The sequence below is a fragment of the Pelecanus crispus genome, chromosome 6, assembly GCF_030463565.1.
Source record: "Pelecanus crispus isolate bPelCri1 chromosome 6, bPelCri1.pri, whole genome shotgun sequence".
In the NCBI taxonomy this organism is placed as follows: domain Eukaryota; kingdom Metazoa; phylum Chordata; class Aves; order Pelecaniformes; family Pelecanidae; genus Pelecanus; species Pelecanus crispus.
The window spans coordinates 32,949,953-32,966,968 of NC_134648.1; the positions used below are offsets into that span (position 1 = coordinate 32,949,953).

General features: G+C 44.3%; 2 protein-coding genes across 5 annotated transcripts in view; one reads left to right on the plus strand and one right to left on the minus strand.

Moving 5' to 3' along the window:
• UBR1 (ubiquitin protein ligase E3 component n-recognin 1) overlaps positions 1-3,470 on the minus strand; it is a 77,887-nt gene extending 74,417 nt beyond the window's left edge. Inside the window, exon 1 of the mRNA XM_075713030.1 lies at positions 3,246-3,470. Within this exon, the coding sequence (XP_075569145.1) occupies positions 3,246-3,470 (225 nt within the window). The remainder of the gene's footprint in view (positions 1-3,245) is intronic.
• Positions 3,471-3,673: 203 nt separating this feature from the next.
• TMEM62 (transmembrane protein 62) overlaps positions 3,674-17,016 on the plus strand; it is a 39,290-nt gene continuing 25,947 nt past the window's right edge. For 2 of the 4 annotated variants that reach the window (XM_075711995.1, XM_075711994.1), the window contains exons 1-3: positions 10,264-10,375; positions 11,502-11,639; positions 12,766-12,811. In XM_075711995.1, coding sequence (XP_075568110.1) covers positions 11,600-11,639; positions 12,766-12,811 — 86 coding nt within the window. In that variant the 5' untranslated portion in view covers positions 10,264-10,375; positions 11,502-11,599. Of the gene's footprint in view, positions 3,806-10,263; positions 10,376-10,496; positions 10,586-11,501; positions 11,640-12,765; positions 12,812-17,016 lie in introns of those variants that run through there. The other 2 variants (XM_075711997.1, XM_075711998.1) reach the window with 2 other exon arrangements.

Below are 17,016 nucleotides of genomic sequence, written 5' to 3' on the forward strand. Positions count from 1 at the left end.
TCAAGAAGTACCTGCATATGGATATGAATATCCTCTCCATATTACTACTTGATTACAACACAACTGCAGAAGCAAGGCTCCCCATATGCATTTTCTCAACTATATAATAGCACTGAATGACACAAAACAAGATCTAAAATACTTTAGAATGCACACGCACCTGTATCATGTCTTGTTTTCTGAAATTAAAATTCAAAATCAAGTTATTTTCCTGCCTTTAAAGAAAATAGCCAAATAATAAAGTTTTTCTCTTCTTGTACACCACTACTCCACTTACACCTATACTTCTGTACAGGAGTATTGACTGATGACAAAAAATGGGACTTCAGAAAAAAAAAAAAAATCCCTTTTCTTCACAAATATTACTGAAGAGGTACACATATGTCAAAATTTGAAGATTCAGTATAAATTAAAATCTTTGAAATATTTTAGCATCTAAATCCTGCTCATACATTCCAGATAGCAGCCACCAAAGCAGGCAGGAGTCAAACTGGAATTTGTTTAGAATACAGATGGACAACCAACCAAAGGGCTGGATCCAGCCTGCAAAGCAGGTTTTATTAAGCCACCAGCAATGCCTGCTAGCCAATTACTAGACAAGCCAAGTCCAGCCCATCAGTCAGCCAAGCAAACTGCGGATGCTGTTGGGAAAGAAAAGAAAGTAAACAAGTTTGATAGACAGGATTTACTACTAGGTTGGTGCAAGTGCAGCCCAAATTCAGCCCTCTCTCTTTCAGGGCAGCTCAGCTCAGGAAGCAATACAGCCACTATAGGGAAACAGAGGGCAGGGACAGGACCTGACTTCAACTAACGCAGTGAAACGCCAACTCAGGTATTTCCAACTATAGTCATCCAACCTGAAGAGCTGGAGTTAAGTGCACAAAAGAAACCACCGAGTTGGGCTGGGTGCAGAAGAGTTTATTACCTGAGTCATCACCATCCATTCCAGAATAAGGCTGGCTCCAGCAGAATCATTCAGGTAATCCTGCATCGTGCACCCAGCGCTCTGGGAAGGTTTACTAGTCATGCAGGCAGATGTGGTGCCGCACTGCAACCAACAGTACCCAAAGCCAGAGGTGAAAAAGGAGAGCAAGAGTCAGTCTGACTGGGCTGAACTGAGACAGATTTGACAAGGTCATTAAGGCCAAAGCTCCCTCCATTCAGCCAGTTGTTTCTGCTCCACACTCCCTTAACTTCCCGATTCTAGCACCACAGTGAAAGGACATTCAGACCAGCTGTGCACAGGCAAAAACACAAGTCAGTCAGGATACATTTGTTCCACCTAACTAGTACCATCTTTAGTACAGCAGTAAATTGGGTGTACTGCTTCCGGATTACAGCTGTCTCTGGCATCAGTATAGCCAGGTTTGCAATCTAACTTCATGAATGCTGTCAGACCTAAGTCCATATCCCTAGCTCCCCTTCTCCCTTAATATAATACCCTCACCCCATACTCCCTGTCAAAACTCCTGCAGTTTGCTTGGATATATGGCAGACAACACAGCCTGGGTGGCCATCCACCTCTCCTGGAATAACAGTAATCCTGGCACAATTGTCTGAAGCTATATAAAAATTAGAACGACTTAGTAGACCAGCATCAACTTTGAGCAGCTGAGGATCTCTTCCATATCTTTCCTTGTGTTTTTCACAATACCACAATTATCAGTTTTACACATTGCCTGGGCTAACTCAGCCTCTTACGTCCCTGAATAATGAAAGGCTGACTGCATTGCTTTGCTGTTGATTGCAACTATTGCCCTCAGTGCCTCTCTGATTCTATACACGGCTTTCAAGCTTAAGAAGTTGCCCAACTCAGGTTGCGTTTTTTGACGCTGTAATGTAATCAAATTACATTTTTGCTAGTTTAAAATCAAATTGTTTCTAATATATAAAAATTCCACACATAGGCCTGTCATGGCCACAGAAATATACTTCACTTTAGAAATGGCTCTGTAGTCACAGACTGCATCCTTATGATTTGCAGATACCCCTACAATTCTAAAGGGGAAGGTACAACAAATAATGGTTGTTGGCTTAGCACTGCCACCTGCAAAAGAAGTTCCACGAGTAAACATCTCCCTATTTATACCTTCCTAATTTTATTAATGGTGTGTAGCATCGTGTAAAAAGCGGCTATTCTACAGGCTTGCCAGTGCCCAACTTTTAAACATCCACAGTCAAGAGTTTCAAAACCATACTATGCATTCCGGTTGTTACAGGAAAATGTAACATAAAATGTAAGGTTTCTGACACATGTCCAGACTCTCTTTCTTAAATTGACAGCCTTTGGGTTTTAACTTCCTCTAGCAAAAGTATTTGCAACATAGTAATCACTTCACAAGGTTGTGAAGGAAAGCACAGAAGGCCCTTAGGTACTACCACTAGACGGATTCAACACCAAGTTGCGTTCAGAAAGGGAATATTAAATCCATAGCCAATTAAAGTAATTTACCGAAAAAAAAGAAAGGATAATTCTGTTCAGCAAATAAACAACTGTCTCCATCTACGTCCTTTCTAAACTTCACTATTTGTTGCTTCATTCACGCTCTGCAGAACAATAATCTGTTACTCAGCCTTTTTCGTTCCACAGTAAAGTCACCTTTAATTAAGAAAGGCAAAGTCAGAAAAGGGATAAAAGATGCGCGTATGCGCTACAACATTTTAAGGACGCAGGACAGCCTTTCTGAAGTTTGATCTCGTTTAATTACGTAGAGGTCAAATGAAGACAGCGGGCACGGGGGCGGGAGATGCTGCAGGGAGCTGGCGACAAACCCTTTCCCTGCGGGCCGCCTGACAGAGGCTCGCCGGGCCCAGGGCAGGGCTGGCCCGCCGGGGCAGAGGCGGGCGCCGCCGGGACCGGGGCTGTGCCGGGCGGCGGCTGGGTGCGCGGCAGCGGGCCGCCCGCTCTCCGCCCCGCGCGTCCCGGGCTCGCACGGCCCCGCACGGCCCCGCAGCCCGCGGCCGCGCCTCGGCAGGTGCCGCCACCCGCCGGCGACAGCGGGCGCACAATAGCGCGTCCCGCCCCTCCGCGGCGCCTCACGGCGGTCCCGCCACGGAGAACGCGGCCCCCGCGGCGCCGCCCCTCGGGCGGGGGGCGCCGGCTCCCTCCGCGGCCGGCAGTGCCGGAGCCCCGCGGCCGGAAAAGCTCGACCGAGCGGCGGGCTCGCAGGGCGCTCGCAGCGCGGGCGGAGCGCAGGCTGCCCCCGAACGGGGGCAGGGGGAACGGCGCCGGGCTGCAGCCTCACCTTGGCTCGTTCCTGGGGCTGCGCGGGGACACGGCCGCCCGCTGGTCCCGCTCCGGGCCCTCCGTGGACTTCGTCCGCCATTTTGAGAGCGAGGGACGCGGCCGACGACGCCGTCACCGCCCGGAAGGAGCCGACGCCGCCACCCGGCCGCTGCGCCGCGCCCACGGCCCGCCCCCCGCGGCGGCCCGGGCTGCACCGCGCAGGCGCCGCCCGCCTTGCGCGCATGCTCCGTGGCGCCGAGTCGTTCCGGGCGGAGGGGTGGCGGGCGGGGGCCGGCGGGGCGGCCGGGCGGAGGCGCTGCTGCCCCTGAGGGCGGGAGGCGCCCGGCACCTGAAGGCCGGGAGGCGAAGCGAGCGCGGTCGCCGTCGCCGTGGGCCGGCCGGCCAGCCCGCTCGCTCAGGAGCTCTGAGGGGCAGCGGAGGCCCGGACCCGTCCGGCAGCGGCTCCTGCCTCCCGCGGGAGGCCGAAGCAAAGCGCTTCCCCAGCATCTATCAGGACGGTCGGCAAGCGAAACTTGGGTTGATCCTGCCTGCGGTTACCTGGACGAAATTCCTCTGCGGGTACTTAAACTGCACAGAGTGGGTGTTCGCTTAGGGCCCTGCATTAGTAGCAAGATAATAGCTTAAGTGATTTTCATATACGCTGATGCAGATTCATGCTACTTCAGCAGATGTGGCATATGTCTCCCATTTGAGCTAAGCGAAGGCAAAATTTTATGAACTTCGAACAAGTGTAGGAGGCAGCGGTAGCTTCAGGCAGATGCCTGTCTCCAAGGTCAAAATTTTTCTTCCACGCCACCTTGCTACAGCGTATTACAACTGTTTTGGGTACCCTGCCTTTGCTACTCTGACGGAAGATGAGGGCATTTAGGAACTTGGCTGACGTGACAGATCTGGCCTGAGTGCTGCTGGAAGTTTTCCAGGTCGTTGCAAACCAGTCGCAGTTGCACAATTCCCTGTGTTTGTACCTTTCTAGGGCTGGGGAAATAGGCAAATAACCATAGCTTTGGGCCCTGCAGGCATACATACTAATCACCTATCGAACATCTAGTATCTGTTTTGAAGACTGCTTCCTTCCATTGTAGTCTTACTGCTTCAAGCCTCCAAGCAACTTTCCATGTTCCTCAGTTATCAGTATGGATTTTGTTTGCAGGTGACCTTTTTGTTTGCAGGTGACCTTTTCAGGTACATTCAATAGATTTTTCTCACTGTACCTGGCCACAGGTACTCTCAAAGTTCTTCTCATCATCTTCATTTTAAGAAGTCACTGCAGACTTACTTACCTTACTGAAATCTGTCACTTAAAATTACCATGTAGATATTGTCACTGAGGCAGGTTTAGGCACGAGATGTAAAAAAGACAAGGTGAATTTTGCCTCTGAGCCACTTCACAATCAACTCAAAGCTTCATCTAGTTTTGTCCGTGCGTGTTGCAGATCTGCACTCAATCCTTTTTGATATCATGGCCGACCACTAACCAGCAGTGTTGTTTGCACAACAGCCAAGTTTAGACTGTGATTACTGGTGTCCTCCTCATGTTTTAGCATCAACGGTAGCAATTGCGTAATCCAGCTTCCAATGTAGTCGAGCAAGAGAAGCAAGGCTATGATTCCGAGACAGTAACAAACTGCCTCAAGCAGCTGGAGGGCTGCCTGCAGTCCCCTCTGCTGCGAGACAAGCCTCTTGCGTGGCCTTATTTTTAACTGAACTACCAGTATGGTTTCGCTTTACTGTTAGAAGAAGTTATGCTAATGTAAACAGCTGCTTTAGTTGAACAAGAGTATAGACTTGTTAAAATAATACAAAAAAGAAAGATATGGAACTAGCATATGCTGGGAGACAGCAAAATAAGTAGCAGTGAACTTCTGAAAGAACAAGTTGGCACCACTACCCAGGCAGAAATGGCACAAAACACCAAGATCTCCATGGATACTAAAGTAATAGAGGAAATAAGAAGAAAGAAACAGGAATTCAGATAAGTTTTAATAGAGACAAAATGCTGAAGCTTGGCGGTCCTGCTAGAGCTAAAATAAAATGTTAGAGCTCCAGGAAGAAATTGAGCAAACCGTAGTTTTCAGGATTACTCCCCCCACATTACCAGCATTACTGATTGCTAACTGTTGATTTAAAAAGCAGTTGTTTGGGGTGTTCTTTGGGGAGCAGTAGGAAGCAGACAAGCAAGATGGAAGGCAGTGGAAAAAATGAATGCAAACATACATTAAGTCCCGCAAAAGAACAGCAAAATTATCGAGAACATCTGAAAAAGGGTGTAATATATTAATAAAGTGCAACTGATCTGAAAAGTGGTTTTTTTGATCAATTCTAAAAAACAAATCTTTGTCCTACGACAAAATATATGAGAAAAGATAACAAAAATTAAGCACTATTGAATTAGAAACTTCTATCTGAAAAGGCGTTTGAGAATACTACATTAAATACCAAAGAAAACAGTGATGTAAAGGCACAGAAGCTTTTTCAGCTACACTTGTGCTTAAGATGGCGAGAGAAAAAAACTCAGCAGTAAATGTGGGCAGCAGTCAGGAAAACAGGGAGTTGACAGCAAAGAATAACTTACCAGTTATGAAACTGTACAGTTGCTATAGTAAGGTTTCAAATGGTGTATATGAAAAAAAAAAAACCGAACATGTTCAAAAGCCCATAGAAAGACTTAAAGTATGTCAGGAGCAAAAAATGTCAATTGCCCAGATTGATGAGCAGGTAGAATTGTAAATACTGACGGGGGGGGTGGGTGGGTGTGAATGTTTATATGCCGTACTTGGGAGAAGGCAGGACGAGACACGGATCTCTCCGTACGTCTATTTTTCGCCCCGACCGTTCTTGACCGAAGAAATGGCCCGAGGCCTCCTTACAGTTCCTGCTTCCCCCCAGTCACGAAAACGGCTTAGGGAGCGCCGCCGCCCGCGCAGCTCGGGTAACGCGGCGGCCTGTTCCGTTTTCGCCCGGGCATTTCCAGGCAGCCCAGCTGCGAGGGCGGCAGCGGGCACGCTCGCAGCCCCGGGCACGGCGGTGGCCTGGAGCCGCTCGCAGCCGCCCGGCGAGGCCCAGGCCCGGAGCCGGGGCGGCCGGGAGGCTTCGTGCCTCGCCCACAGCCCCGCCAAGTAAGACCGCCAAAAGAAGGGGAGCGCCCACCCCCGCCCCGCGCTGGCATCGGTCCTCCGAGCCAACCATAGACGAGCGGCAGGGGCGGCCAGACAGGCCGAGGAGGTGGGCGGCGACGCGGAAGCGTTGAAGCCGGCGGCGCTGCCCGGCGTGGGGCCGGGCGGGGGGGCCGCCCGGTGGCCCCGCGGTGCGGGATGCTGAGGCTGGCCGTGGGGCTGCTGGCAGCGGCCGCCGTGGCGCTGCTGCTGGATTGGTACGGGTCCTCGGGGGCGCAGCCGCCGGCGGGTGAGCGCGGCCGCCGGCGGGCCCCTCGGCCTGCCCCCGGGGCGGAGGCCGCCAACCTGCTCTGGGTGCTGCAGGTGAGTGGGGCCGGCGGCGGGCGGGCGGGGCCCGGCGCGACAGGCAGCGGCGGGCGCCGCGCTGAGGGGCGGCCACCCCCCCACCCCCCCATACCCCCCTTTTCGGGGCTCCGGGTCGCTGTGGGAGCCCCCCGAGCTGGGTGGAGAGGCGGGGCGCAGCGCTGCCGCCGGCGGGCGGCGAGCGAGGGGCTCCCAGCCGCGGGGCCCCCGCGCTCGGTGGGGAGCTGTGGTGCCTTCTCCCGCTCAGCGTCCCCCTCCGCTGCCCCCGCGGCGGGCAGTCAAGCCGAAGTTACAGGTTTTGGCCGTTTTGCTAGACTACCCACAAGATAAGGTGTGCGTGGTAGAAGCGTGTAATTAAAACTCACCTAATTATTACACTGTCCTATGTATTGCATCAGTACCCCATATGGTATCATCTATCCCGGTGAGAAATGCAGCCTCTGCCTGCCCCTTTCCCCTTCCAAAACTCGGAAAAGTTGTATGGCCGAGAAAGTTACACAGGTTTCTAGCAACAGAAGGTACTGGGCCAGTACAAGAGTGATGTATGTTAGGTCAGATGTACACGGCTTTGTCTCCAGGTTGAACATAAAATTCAAATTAACCTGGCGTAGTCTTGGAAGTCAGCTGTCACGTCTGGGTGCTTCTGTGGCCTCTTTTCTGACTCGTCCCCCCAGAGCATTCCTGAAGCGCTTAGTGTATAGCTAACCGCAAGCTGTTTACGTATTTGCAGGTAACTGGTGGCTGAGATGCCACAGGGGTTGCTGTGCAGTTCCTTCTAACAAATAGGCTGCTTCTGCTATTTTGCTTTTATTCTCAAACTGAAGGACACTTTGCTTAAATGTATTAGCTGCAGGCAGTGCTCTTAGTGCATAAGCTGGAGTATTATTAGTCCTCCTTAGCAACTGCTATGTATTTTCAAAGTCAGTTTTTCCAGTAATTTTTCCTTAAGTGACTTAAGGCTTATCTTTACTGCAGAACAGATTTCAAGATGAGAGATGTGCTTGAATTAGTGTAGATAAAGCCCCTGTCTTGAGCTGCTATCTTGAGGAGAGGCAACTACAGCAGCATATAGCAGCTGCAGAGCTATGCTGACAAGCAGCATGCGCAGCTCTATACTTCTCTTGCCGTGTTCTCTCTGGTTGTGTTGCTTTAAGTGGAGTTCTCCTAAGGATAGGTCACGGCACAGCTAATTTGAGACTTGGCTTTACTTTCAAGTGGTTATGTTCTTTTTCAGATGTGCCCTTTAACAGCTGCTTTATCATTGACCTAACTTGGAAATTAATCAAGCACTAAATCCAGCGTTGTGCCTAATGATGTTGTGGGAAACAGGCTTCAGACTCCCTGGTGACTCCATAGGTCTAGCCTAGGTCACTGGATAGAGCTCAAGATGATCGGTTCTGCCCCCAGCAGATCCTGCCTTGTTTTTCCTCCCATCCATAGGACTGTCTCTTCTTAAACTGAACTAAATTGCAATCTTTGTACTATAATCTTGTATTAATGGCTCTTTCACCTTTCTTACAGCAGAACTTCCTTTCTTACCAAGTGCCTACTAGGCACTCTAGTTCAATATTTGACAAGCTTACAGTTGATTTTTCTACTGTTTCTGTCAGCTAGATGCATTCTACTTGTTGCTGTAGGCCTTGTAGTTCTCCCTTGTTAATGCCTGCCTTTCCTGACCCACATCTTCTCTAGATAAGGAATGTGGACAGTGATTTCTCCTCAGTCCTAAGTCTCTTCTAACCCTTTTTGATGAAAGTTACTGCCTGTGATGCAATGAGAGAGGCCAAGTTTCCATATCAGTCAGAGGGAGGGGGAAGAGAGAAGAAGTGCAGCAAGTGGGCTTTTACCTACATTCTGGGAAATTAATTAAGAGCATTGCAAGCTTTTCCCCTTGCCTACTGACTTCCTTTTTATTGGGACATATTTTGAAGTTAATTTAAAAAAAAATGGGAGAAGCTCCACTCCCAAGATCTTCATATTTCATGGCTTTTAGTGATGACAGAAACTTAGTCCCAGCTCTCAGAAGTCCTGGGACACTGTAACTCTTAGAACTTACAAGAAAAGCCTTTTGTAAGTCCTAAACTCGTATCATAGTAGGGGAAAAAAGTGGGAAGATCTTTGTAGAAAATCAGGCTTCCCAACCACTGTCTGCTAAGGGGTTGGAAATTCATGTTCTTAGTAGTTACAGGTAGAACAGAGTAAGGTTTCTTGTAAGACTTTTTGCTCAAGAATCTGGAGACAGCAGCAATAGAGGTTTTTATTGTCTCTGTTTGACTGCTGAGACAGATGAATTCACAGGCTGAGGAGAAGCAAAATAAGATGTTGTATCCGTGTCAATGATTAAATTAGGTTTGAAGTATCGAGGTAGTTTTACTGTGCTCTATGATTCACACCAGCTTGAATGTATCAATAAAAATGAAGTTAAGATTACGTCTAAATGTTTTTACCTTTTTTAAGCATCCAGTTCTGATCTATGCAAAAGTTCCATATAAGCAAATGGGGAATTTTCCTAAGCAGAATTAAAGAGCTGTATTCAGGCAATGTTTTCTACATATTCAGATGACTGGATAAGTAGAAGCTAAGGCATTTTGTCTCCAAGTTATTTTATCCGGATTTTTCTAAAAGGAAAAAGTTTTACAAGAGACACGTTTATTAAATTGAACGTAAAAGTTAATGTTTTTCTTTCTCAGTTAGTGTTATCATTTATCTAAACTGAGGAGGGTAATTTATTAATTGATTGACTGAAGTGGAATGGAAAGTGGAATTGAAAGCATTCACCCAAGATATATTGTGTCTTTCCAGGTCTGTCCAAAATAATAATAAAAAAAAGCCCAAACAAAAAAAACCTTACTTTTCTTATTCTCCCCATCCTGCCCTGTACAGCTCTTCTGATGTGAGGGCTTTGCTCTTTGGTTCAGAAATTAACAGCGTCTTTTACAGTTATGTACAAGTGGTATCATAATTTCTTGGGCAGTCTTCGCCTTCATGAAGGCACTTGGAATGGGATATAAACACACTCATTAGCTCCATTAAAATGCATGGGTAGAATGTTAGAAATTCTTCCACCCAACTACCGGAAATGTCACACCATGTAAGAAATTAGTTATCAGTATGCTTCAAGTCCTAGCTAACTTTAAGCTGTTCTTGCTTTGCAGAACTACTTAGTATTCTCTCTTGCAGCAAGATAGATCACTGCGTTGCACCAGAAGCTCACAGAATTTGAAAGTTAACAGGCCACTTAAAGCCATCCAAACTTACTGTAGATAGCTAAGTATTTCCCCATATTATTGTATGTCCTTAGATTCAAGGAAATTTTCTTGATGTAAATGTGATTTTAAAGGTTAGAGATGCAATATCATATGCTTGCTCTGCTTTTTTTCTCCCTTAGTCGTCCACTTCTGTTTCTCTCCGTATCCCTTATACCAATATGACTCGCTGTGACTGCTCTTACGTTGCATTCTTATGTACTTGGCTTTGCAGAACAACCTGGGCAGCAATAACCCTCTGCTTAGGACAGTGTTTCATTTTTCTCTTTTGCAGGTGTCAGATATTCACATCAGTAGATTTAGGGATCCCAAGCGAGCTCCTGACTTCGAAAAATTCTGTTCTGAAACAATTGATATAATTCAGCCAGCACTTGTTCTAGCAACAGGTAAGCAATTCAAAAGTGTGAATTTCCTGTTGAATGTGCTGTCAAAGGAAGAGCAAATAACCAAAATTCTAGCATCTCAAGAGAGAACTTTAAAGCCTTAAGGTATCCTAAGCAACGGAAATGGAATTGCAGCTGAAGATACACTGCTAGAAGCAGAAGAGAATCACTTCTCAAGAGAATTAGTTTTTGTTCAATGTCTTGAGTCTGATGGTGAGTTTAGTGTGCATTATACGTAACAAAGCTGTAATTACGCAATATAGCTGTTGTTTTCCCAATATTTGTTGCTACACCTTAGTCCTTGCTAGCAACTACCTTCCTTCTTGTTTTCTGGTAGTGATTCTACATCATTCTTCATATTTGAAATTACAGAAGTGAGGAATGTCTCTGATTAGTCATTAAGAGCCAGTTCCTCTCTCAGAACAATCCCCGCTCATTTGTATGAAATTCACCTGTGAACTAGTGTAAGGTTTCATTGCTGGTTTCCATTTGAACATACCATACCAAGACAGGTGAAATAAGCCTCGCCATTTCATTTGGTAGCTTGTTATTGCTATTGAAATAGATTAAGTTTTGGCAAGTAAATAAAAAAGACTTTGAGCCATTATTATATGCAAGGCTTTAGAATCTTAATGCTAAACCTGGACTTCTGTTTCTATAGAGATTTACCTATCTGCTGCTTGCTTTTAAGTTAAGAGTTCAGCAACAGTTAGCATTCCTCTTTTAACTAGCAATGCAGGGACGCATTACTATCTGAAGAGAAATGGGAATGGTTCGAACTTTAATTGGAGCTTGAGGGGATACAGAAGATGTGAAGTTAAACAAAGCTTCTGTGACTAGAATCTTCAAGTATAATGAACACATAACAATTTTCTTTACTTTGGCATGGCATTAGTAAAAGTGCTGCAGTGACGTGGTTAATAGATGTTTGAACAGCCTGCTGTGTCTCCATTAGAAGGCATTTACCCTTATGGTAACCTCTCGGACCAGATGACAGGAGCATCCAGATTGCACGCAGGAGGCCTGCAGCCACTTACACTTGGAGGCTTGGAATGCATGCTTGCCTAGTCGTAGTTTTTGTGTAAGCTGTGTAGGCCTCTAGTTATATCTCACCTTTACGCGCTTTCAGGTGACCTGACAGATGCTAAGACAAGAGATAAACTGGGATCTGAGCAGGTAGAAGCGGAATGGAAAATTTACCAGTCAATCCTGAAGAGATCAAGGGTCATGGAAAAAACCAAGTGGATAGACATCAAAGGGAATCATGGTAAGAAGGAAATGAAATGTCTCTTTCTTTCCTGTGATTACAGAGCTGGCTTAGGCAAGTTAGAATACAGAGGTAAAGTGTTAGTACTTACTAGCACGTTAGTGAAGTTTATGAGTCAGTAGAAGGGCTTGCCATTCATGTGTCTGCTCTACTGAGGGCACACTTCGTTTACAAGCACTTGCTGGAGTTTTAGTACCAGGGAAGTAAGAGTCTTCATTTATTGCTTTTGCCTGGCAAGTGGTAGAACACAGCTTCAGATGTTAGTTTCCAGGTCATTTGTTTATATACCCCATCTTTTAATGGAAGGGCAAACTGTAACCTTACCCTACTGAAGAAATGGTTTCAATTTACTTTTCATAGACCTCCCCCCACAGGTTTAAGTTAAAAAGTATCACATGTTCAACAGTTAAAGGAAATTTGTTTTCTTTTGAATAGAAAGAACTCATGGAAGTTTGTACGCATCATAGTAGTTGCTACATTCTACTCATTCAAACACAAGCAAAACAACCTTGTAGGCTATATAAGCCAGCTGTTACAGGAAGGGCAAAACTAGAAAGCCTAGCACTGGGGGGGGGGGGGGGAAAGTGTATGCTTTGTTATATGCAGCCCGTATGTGACATTTTACTCCCATTTCCCTATCAGGCTTCTGTTACCAGCCTTAATGGAGAGGGTGGACCCCAGTCGCAGTACAAGCCTCCCCAAGTTGCTGTCTGTTTTACACATGCTATTCTGTGATGCTATTGCTACTTTATTTTCCTTGGATGAGTTAGGTATCGCTTATAGAGCATACACCCAATCTGAAAAGCTTCTGAAAAGCTTTATGGCCAAAGTGGAGACACACAATTAGCTTTTAGCCACTAAATTACAATTTACATTCCCACAACAACTTTATCTTTGAATTGAAATTTAAATGAGAAAACTATGCACACTTTTAGGTCAACTGCATCACATATATAATGTCTTCTCTGCACAGTTAGACAGTCTGCTTGTCAATTATGCATTTTTAAAAAAGTAGCTCTTCAGTGCTTGCTAAGACTGCTTTATCTCAACATTAGGAAATAAAATACAGAGGTCAATATCATTTTGGTCTGAAAGTTGCTTCATTTCCTTTTTCTCTCCCTTACAGATTCGTTCAACATTCCACACCTGGATAGCATTCAGAATTATTACAGGTACTTTTATTTACCGTACAGATGCCATTATATTCAAGGTCAAACTCACTAAACAATATTCTGTTTTCAGTTATCACATACATGCTTTTTCACTGACTTTCCTATAGTCCAGGATCATATTTGATATTCCCGCTGTCTTTTCCATTGCCAGTTAGTAGAGCAGGATAGATTAAGAAAACAGAGAATTCTTTGCGCAGACTTATCTCTTATCCCTCTGTGTTTTGTAATTGGATATATTGTAAATCTGCCTGTGTATAGGAAATGTTCTGTGCATTATGTGTTCAGTTTCCTCAGAACAGTTGTGTGATATATTTCTGTAAAACCTGTGTTCCCAAAGAATGCTTTTCCTCCTTAAAATAGATGAAAAAAGAAAAAGAAAGCAAGAGAAAATTTCACTTTTTAAATGTTCTTTCTGCATGCCCAGAAGGGCTTTTCATGTTTTATGGGTCTAAATTTTATCTGAGCCATTTTATTGACATCTGAGTCATTTTAGAAAACTGAAAGTAGAGAAGCAAGAAGGCAGATGATGATGATGGGTAGACAAATGTTCTTGAGGAACACACTTGAAATTTAAATGTGAAGATAGGCAAGGAAACTTCCCCCTCTTCAGCTGGCTCTTTTGCTTGTACATTGTAAAGGTAGCCTCAGTTGTAATGCATGTTTAACTTCTCAGTTTCTCCTGCCCTTTCACATCTGAACACAAAATCTTGTCTCAGAATTTTGGTGGTGCTTTCAGCTTTGACTCTTTGGAACTGGAGGAGGACTTGGAAATCTAAATTCTGCTGTAATTCAGGCTCTTAAGCCATCCACTTTGCAATAAGAACACAGATACACATCTGAGAGTTCAGTTTGCTTCAGTTCCCTGTGGCCCAGCAGGAGCAGATATGTTCTCCCTTAAATTCTGTGTGAGAGCATCCTACAGCAGCTGCATTTGCAGGAGATCGTGGAATTCCCATGTGGATTTACCATGAAGGGATGAACGTACAGTGCTAACAAGGCTTTTGGATGCACTAGTGCAGTGCACGTCACTATATCTTTTGCCACAGTTGTGGCTACATGACAATCTATCGTCAGTCTTCCACGCTAGTTTAAGGGTGGTATCAGAAGTCCTAGTGACACACATCAGAAGATGTAGCACCAGTGAATTTGCCGGATCATCCCTGAATTGTTGTTTGTCCTGGGCAAGCTTACTGTTTGGAAGGATGTATGGATCACCTGCCTCTAGTCTACACTGAAGATGCACTGATAGCAAAAGGGATTGGAAAGGATTAGGGTGAAATTTTAAAGCATTTTAGCTGACCTAAGAATTTCTGAGTGAAATTTTGAGTCAGGTGAAAAAGTCTTCGCTTATTAATTAACAGTCTCTTGCTAAACAAATGTGTTCACATAATGTTTTTTGCTTCATAATAGTCTGTTATCATAGCAACATAAAGAAACTTTAATGAGATTTATCAGACTTTCTATCTAAGACTGAAGAAAGGCACTAAGAGTCCTCAAAAGCTGTTAAGCATCACTAAAGGCAGAACTACCTTTACAGGGACAGTTTTATTAATCTGATGCTTTAATAAAATATAAAGATTAAGAAAAATTTTAGTAAATGTTTCACAGTCTAGGAAGAGAGAAAGGAGATGGTGGAATGAAATGGGGTCTTGAGGAAGCCTTTTCTCCTCCCCCATCCCTGCAAAGTTAAACAGTCAAAAGGACAATGGGTTTTTTGTGCGTGTCTTTTTTTTGTGCGTGTCTTTTTTTTGTGCGTGTCTTTTTTTTTTAGTCTGAGCAACAGTAAGGCACTGTCTGCTTGCCTTTAGGTGATCTTGGAAAAATAATTCATTCTTGGCTGTACACCTTAGAGCACTGTAGCTTGCAGATATAAAAATAGAGGCTAGGGAAAACAGTTATTCAGCACCACATTCTGGCGTTCATTATGTTCATTATGTGTTAAAGTTAAAGGCAGCAGCAGTTGTATTGCAATACAGTAATATTTTTACACAAAAACATGGGTTCCTATTTTATGTCCACAGCATGAGCAGAGGATGATTCAACTGTTACACATACTCTAAGTGGGATTAAAGGCAGAAATCTTAGGATTATGATACTGAACTTCCAGTTTTCTTATTGAAGTTCATGATGTTCATAAAGGTAACATTAACTTCAAAAAATAAACATTATGAAAGGGTCTTTATGGCATTGGAAGTATTGATTAATGTCTGAAACTTGTTTTTAATATATTGACTTTTATTCTGTTCAGGTTGACCTTTCTGGCAATTTTATTGTTTATTCGGATTGGTGGAGGAATAGTGATATGAACTGGTTTCCGGATGGCTGTGTTCAAACTATACTCATCATCTGAAATCAGGGATGTTTCAGCTTCCACATACCATGCAGGGAGTTTAAAAAAAAAAAAAAATCCAAAAAACCCAAATACACTCACACACAAAAAAACAACCCCAAAACAAAAATATCCCCCCCCAGTTAAACCCAATAAGTTTTAGTTAGTCATTTACTCACAATCATTTTAGTTACAGAATTTAATTCTTAATTGAGCAATTTAGTAGGTACCATTAGTTGGAATGTTATCTGTCTTTGCCAGTGGAGGATATGTGCAATTCCCATCTAGCATGAAGTATCAAAGGCACTTCAATTTTAGCAGTCAGAAAACCTGAAAATACCTGTTGTTAATGGAAGGAGAGAAAGCAACATATATATTCATTATTACATGTGTGTATCGTAGCCAATATTAGCATAAAACCATGGGGGGAAAAAAAAGGTGGAATTAGCTGACATGTTTTTTAAGTCCTTCCCTGTTTGCAGTTCTCTTTTAGAGTATTTTAAGATAAGATTCAAGAGCTCATTTAACATCAAGTACCACGCAAAAGAGCAGCAACCCTTTTTGCTCTCTCCTTTTACTCTCTGAATGCAGAATTCTGATGGCATTCCACAGGTGACAGGAGAACTGGTAAGATTTGCTATGTCAAGAAACAAAGAAGAGTAATAAGCAAGAGGAAATGCTACCTTCTTTGCTATTTAGAAGATTTGGTGTAGCATAGTGTCTCTGTTTTGGATCTTTTGGAAAATAACTGAAAAGGTTCAATATTTCTTTGGTTTGAAGTTATATTCCATTATCCAACACATGATCATTCTACATAAGAGTGAATTAAGAGATCCCTTACAAAGTAGTGGAGACAAGACTTGATGCTTGATGTCCCTGATATTTCTTGGTAAGCAAGTGTCCTGGTTTTGGCTGGGATAGAGTTTATTTTCTTCCTAGTAGCAGGCATAGTGCTGTGTTTTGGATTTAGGATGAGAAGAATGCTGATAACACACTGATGGTTTAGTTGTTGCTAAGTACTGCTTATGCTAGTCAAGGACTTTTTCAGCTTCCCATGCTCTGCCAGGTGCACAAGAAATTAGGAGGGGGCACAGCCAGAATAGCTGATCCAAACTGACCAAAGGGCTATTCCATACCATATGACGTCATGCTCAGTATAGAAACTGGGAGGAGTTGGCTGGGGCGCAGTGATCACTGCTCGGGGACTGGCTGGGTGTCAGTCAGTGGGTGGTGAGCGGTTGCATCAGGTTGGTTTTCTTTTTCCCGCCTGGGTTTTGTTTCTCTCGTTGTTCTCCTTTTCATTACAATTGTTGTTGTTGTTATTATTTTATTTCAATTATTCAACTGTTCTTACCTCAACCCACAAGTTTTCTTACTTTTGCCCTTCTGATTCTCTCTCCTATCTCACCGGGGCAGAGGGAGGGTGAGTGAGTGGCTGCATGGTGCTTGGTTCCTGACAGGGGCTAAACACGACAGCAAGGAAAAATTATTTTTTAAAACTTCTTTCAGATACCAACAATAAACCCAAGACAATAATTTTTTTTCCTTTGCAGATCTCTAATTAAGAGTGGTGTAAGATCCTACTGTCCTGCCATCTTGCCTATTTGTTTTGCATCGTTTATGCTGCTGGCCTATCCTTTATCCATAAAAAAGTACCGTGTTGCTCAGGGAAAGTGTATTTATGCTAACATTTTTAAATAGTTTAAATATCTAACCTGCTGCTTGTCTTAACATATGACCCACGTAATGCATCTTCTTTGAAGTATAGACTTTTCAATGCCATTGATTTTTAAGAAGAAACTTTATTGCAGTAACAAGATGGAGCTAGACCCAATGCAAGGAGTCTTGCATTTATACTATGCAGGTAATTTTTGTC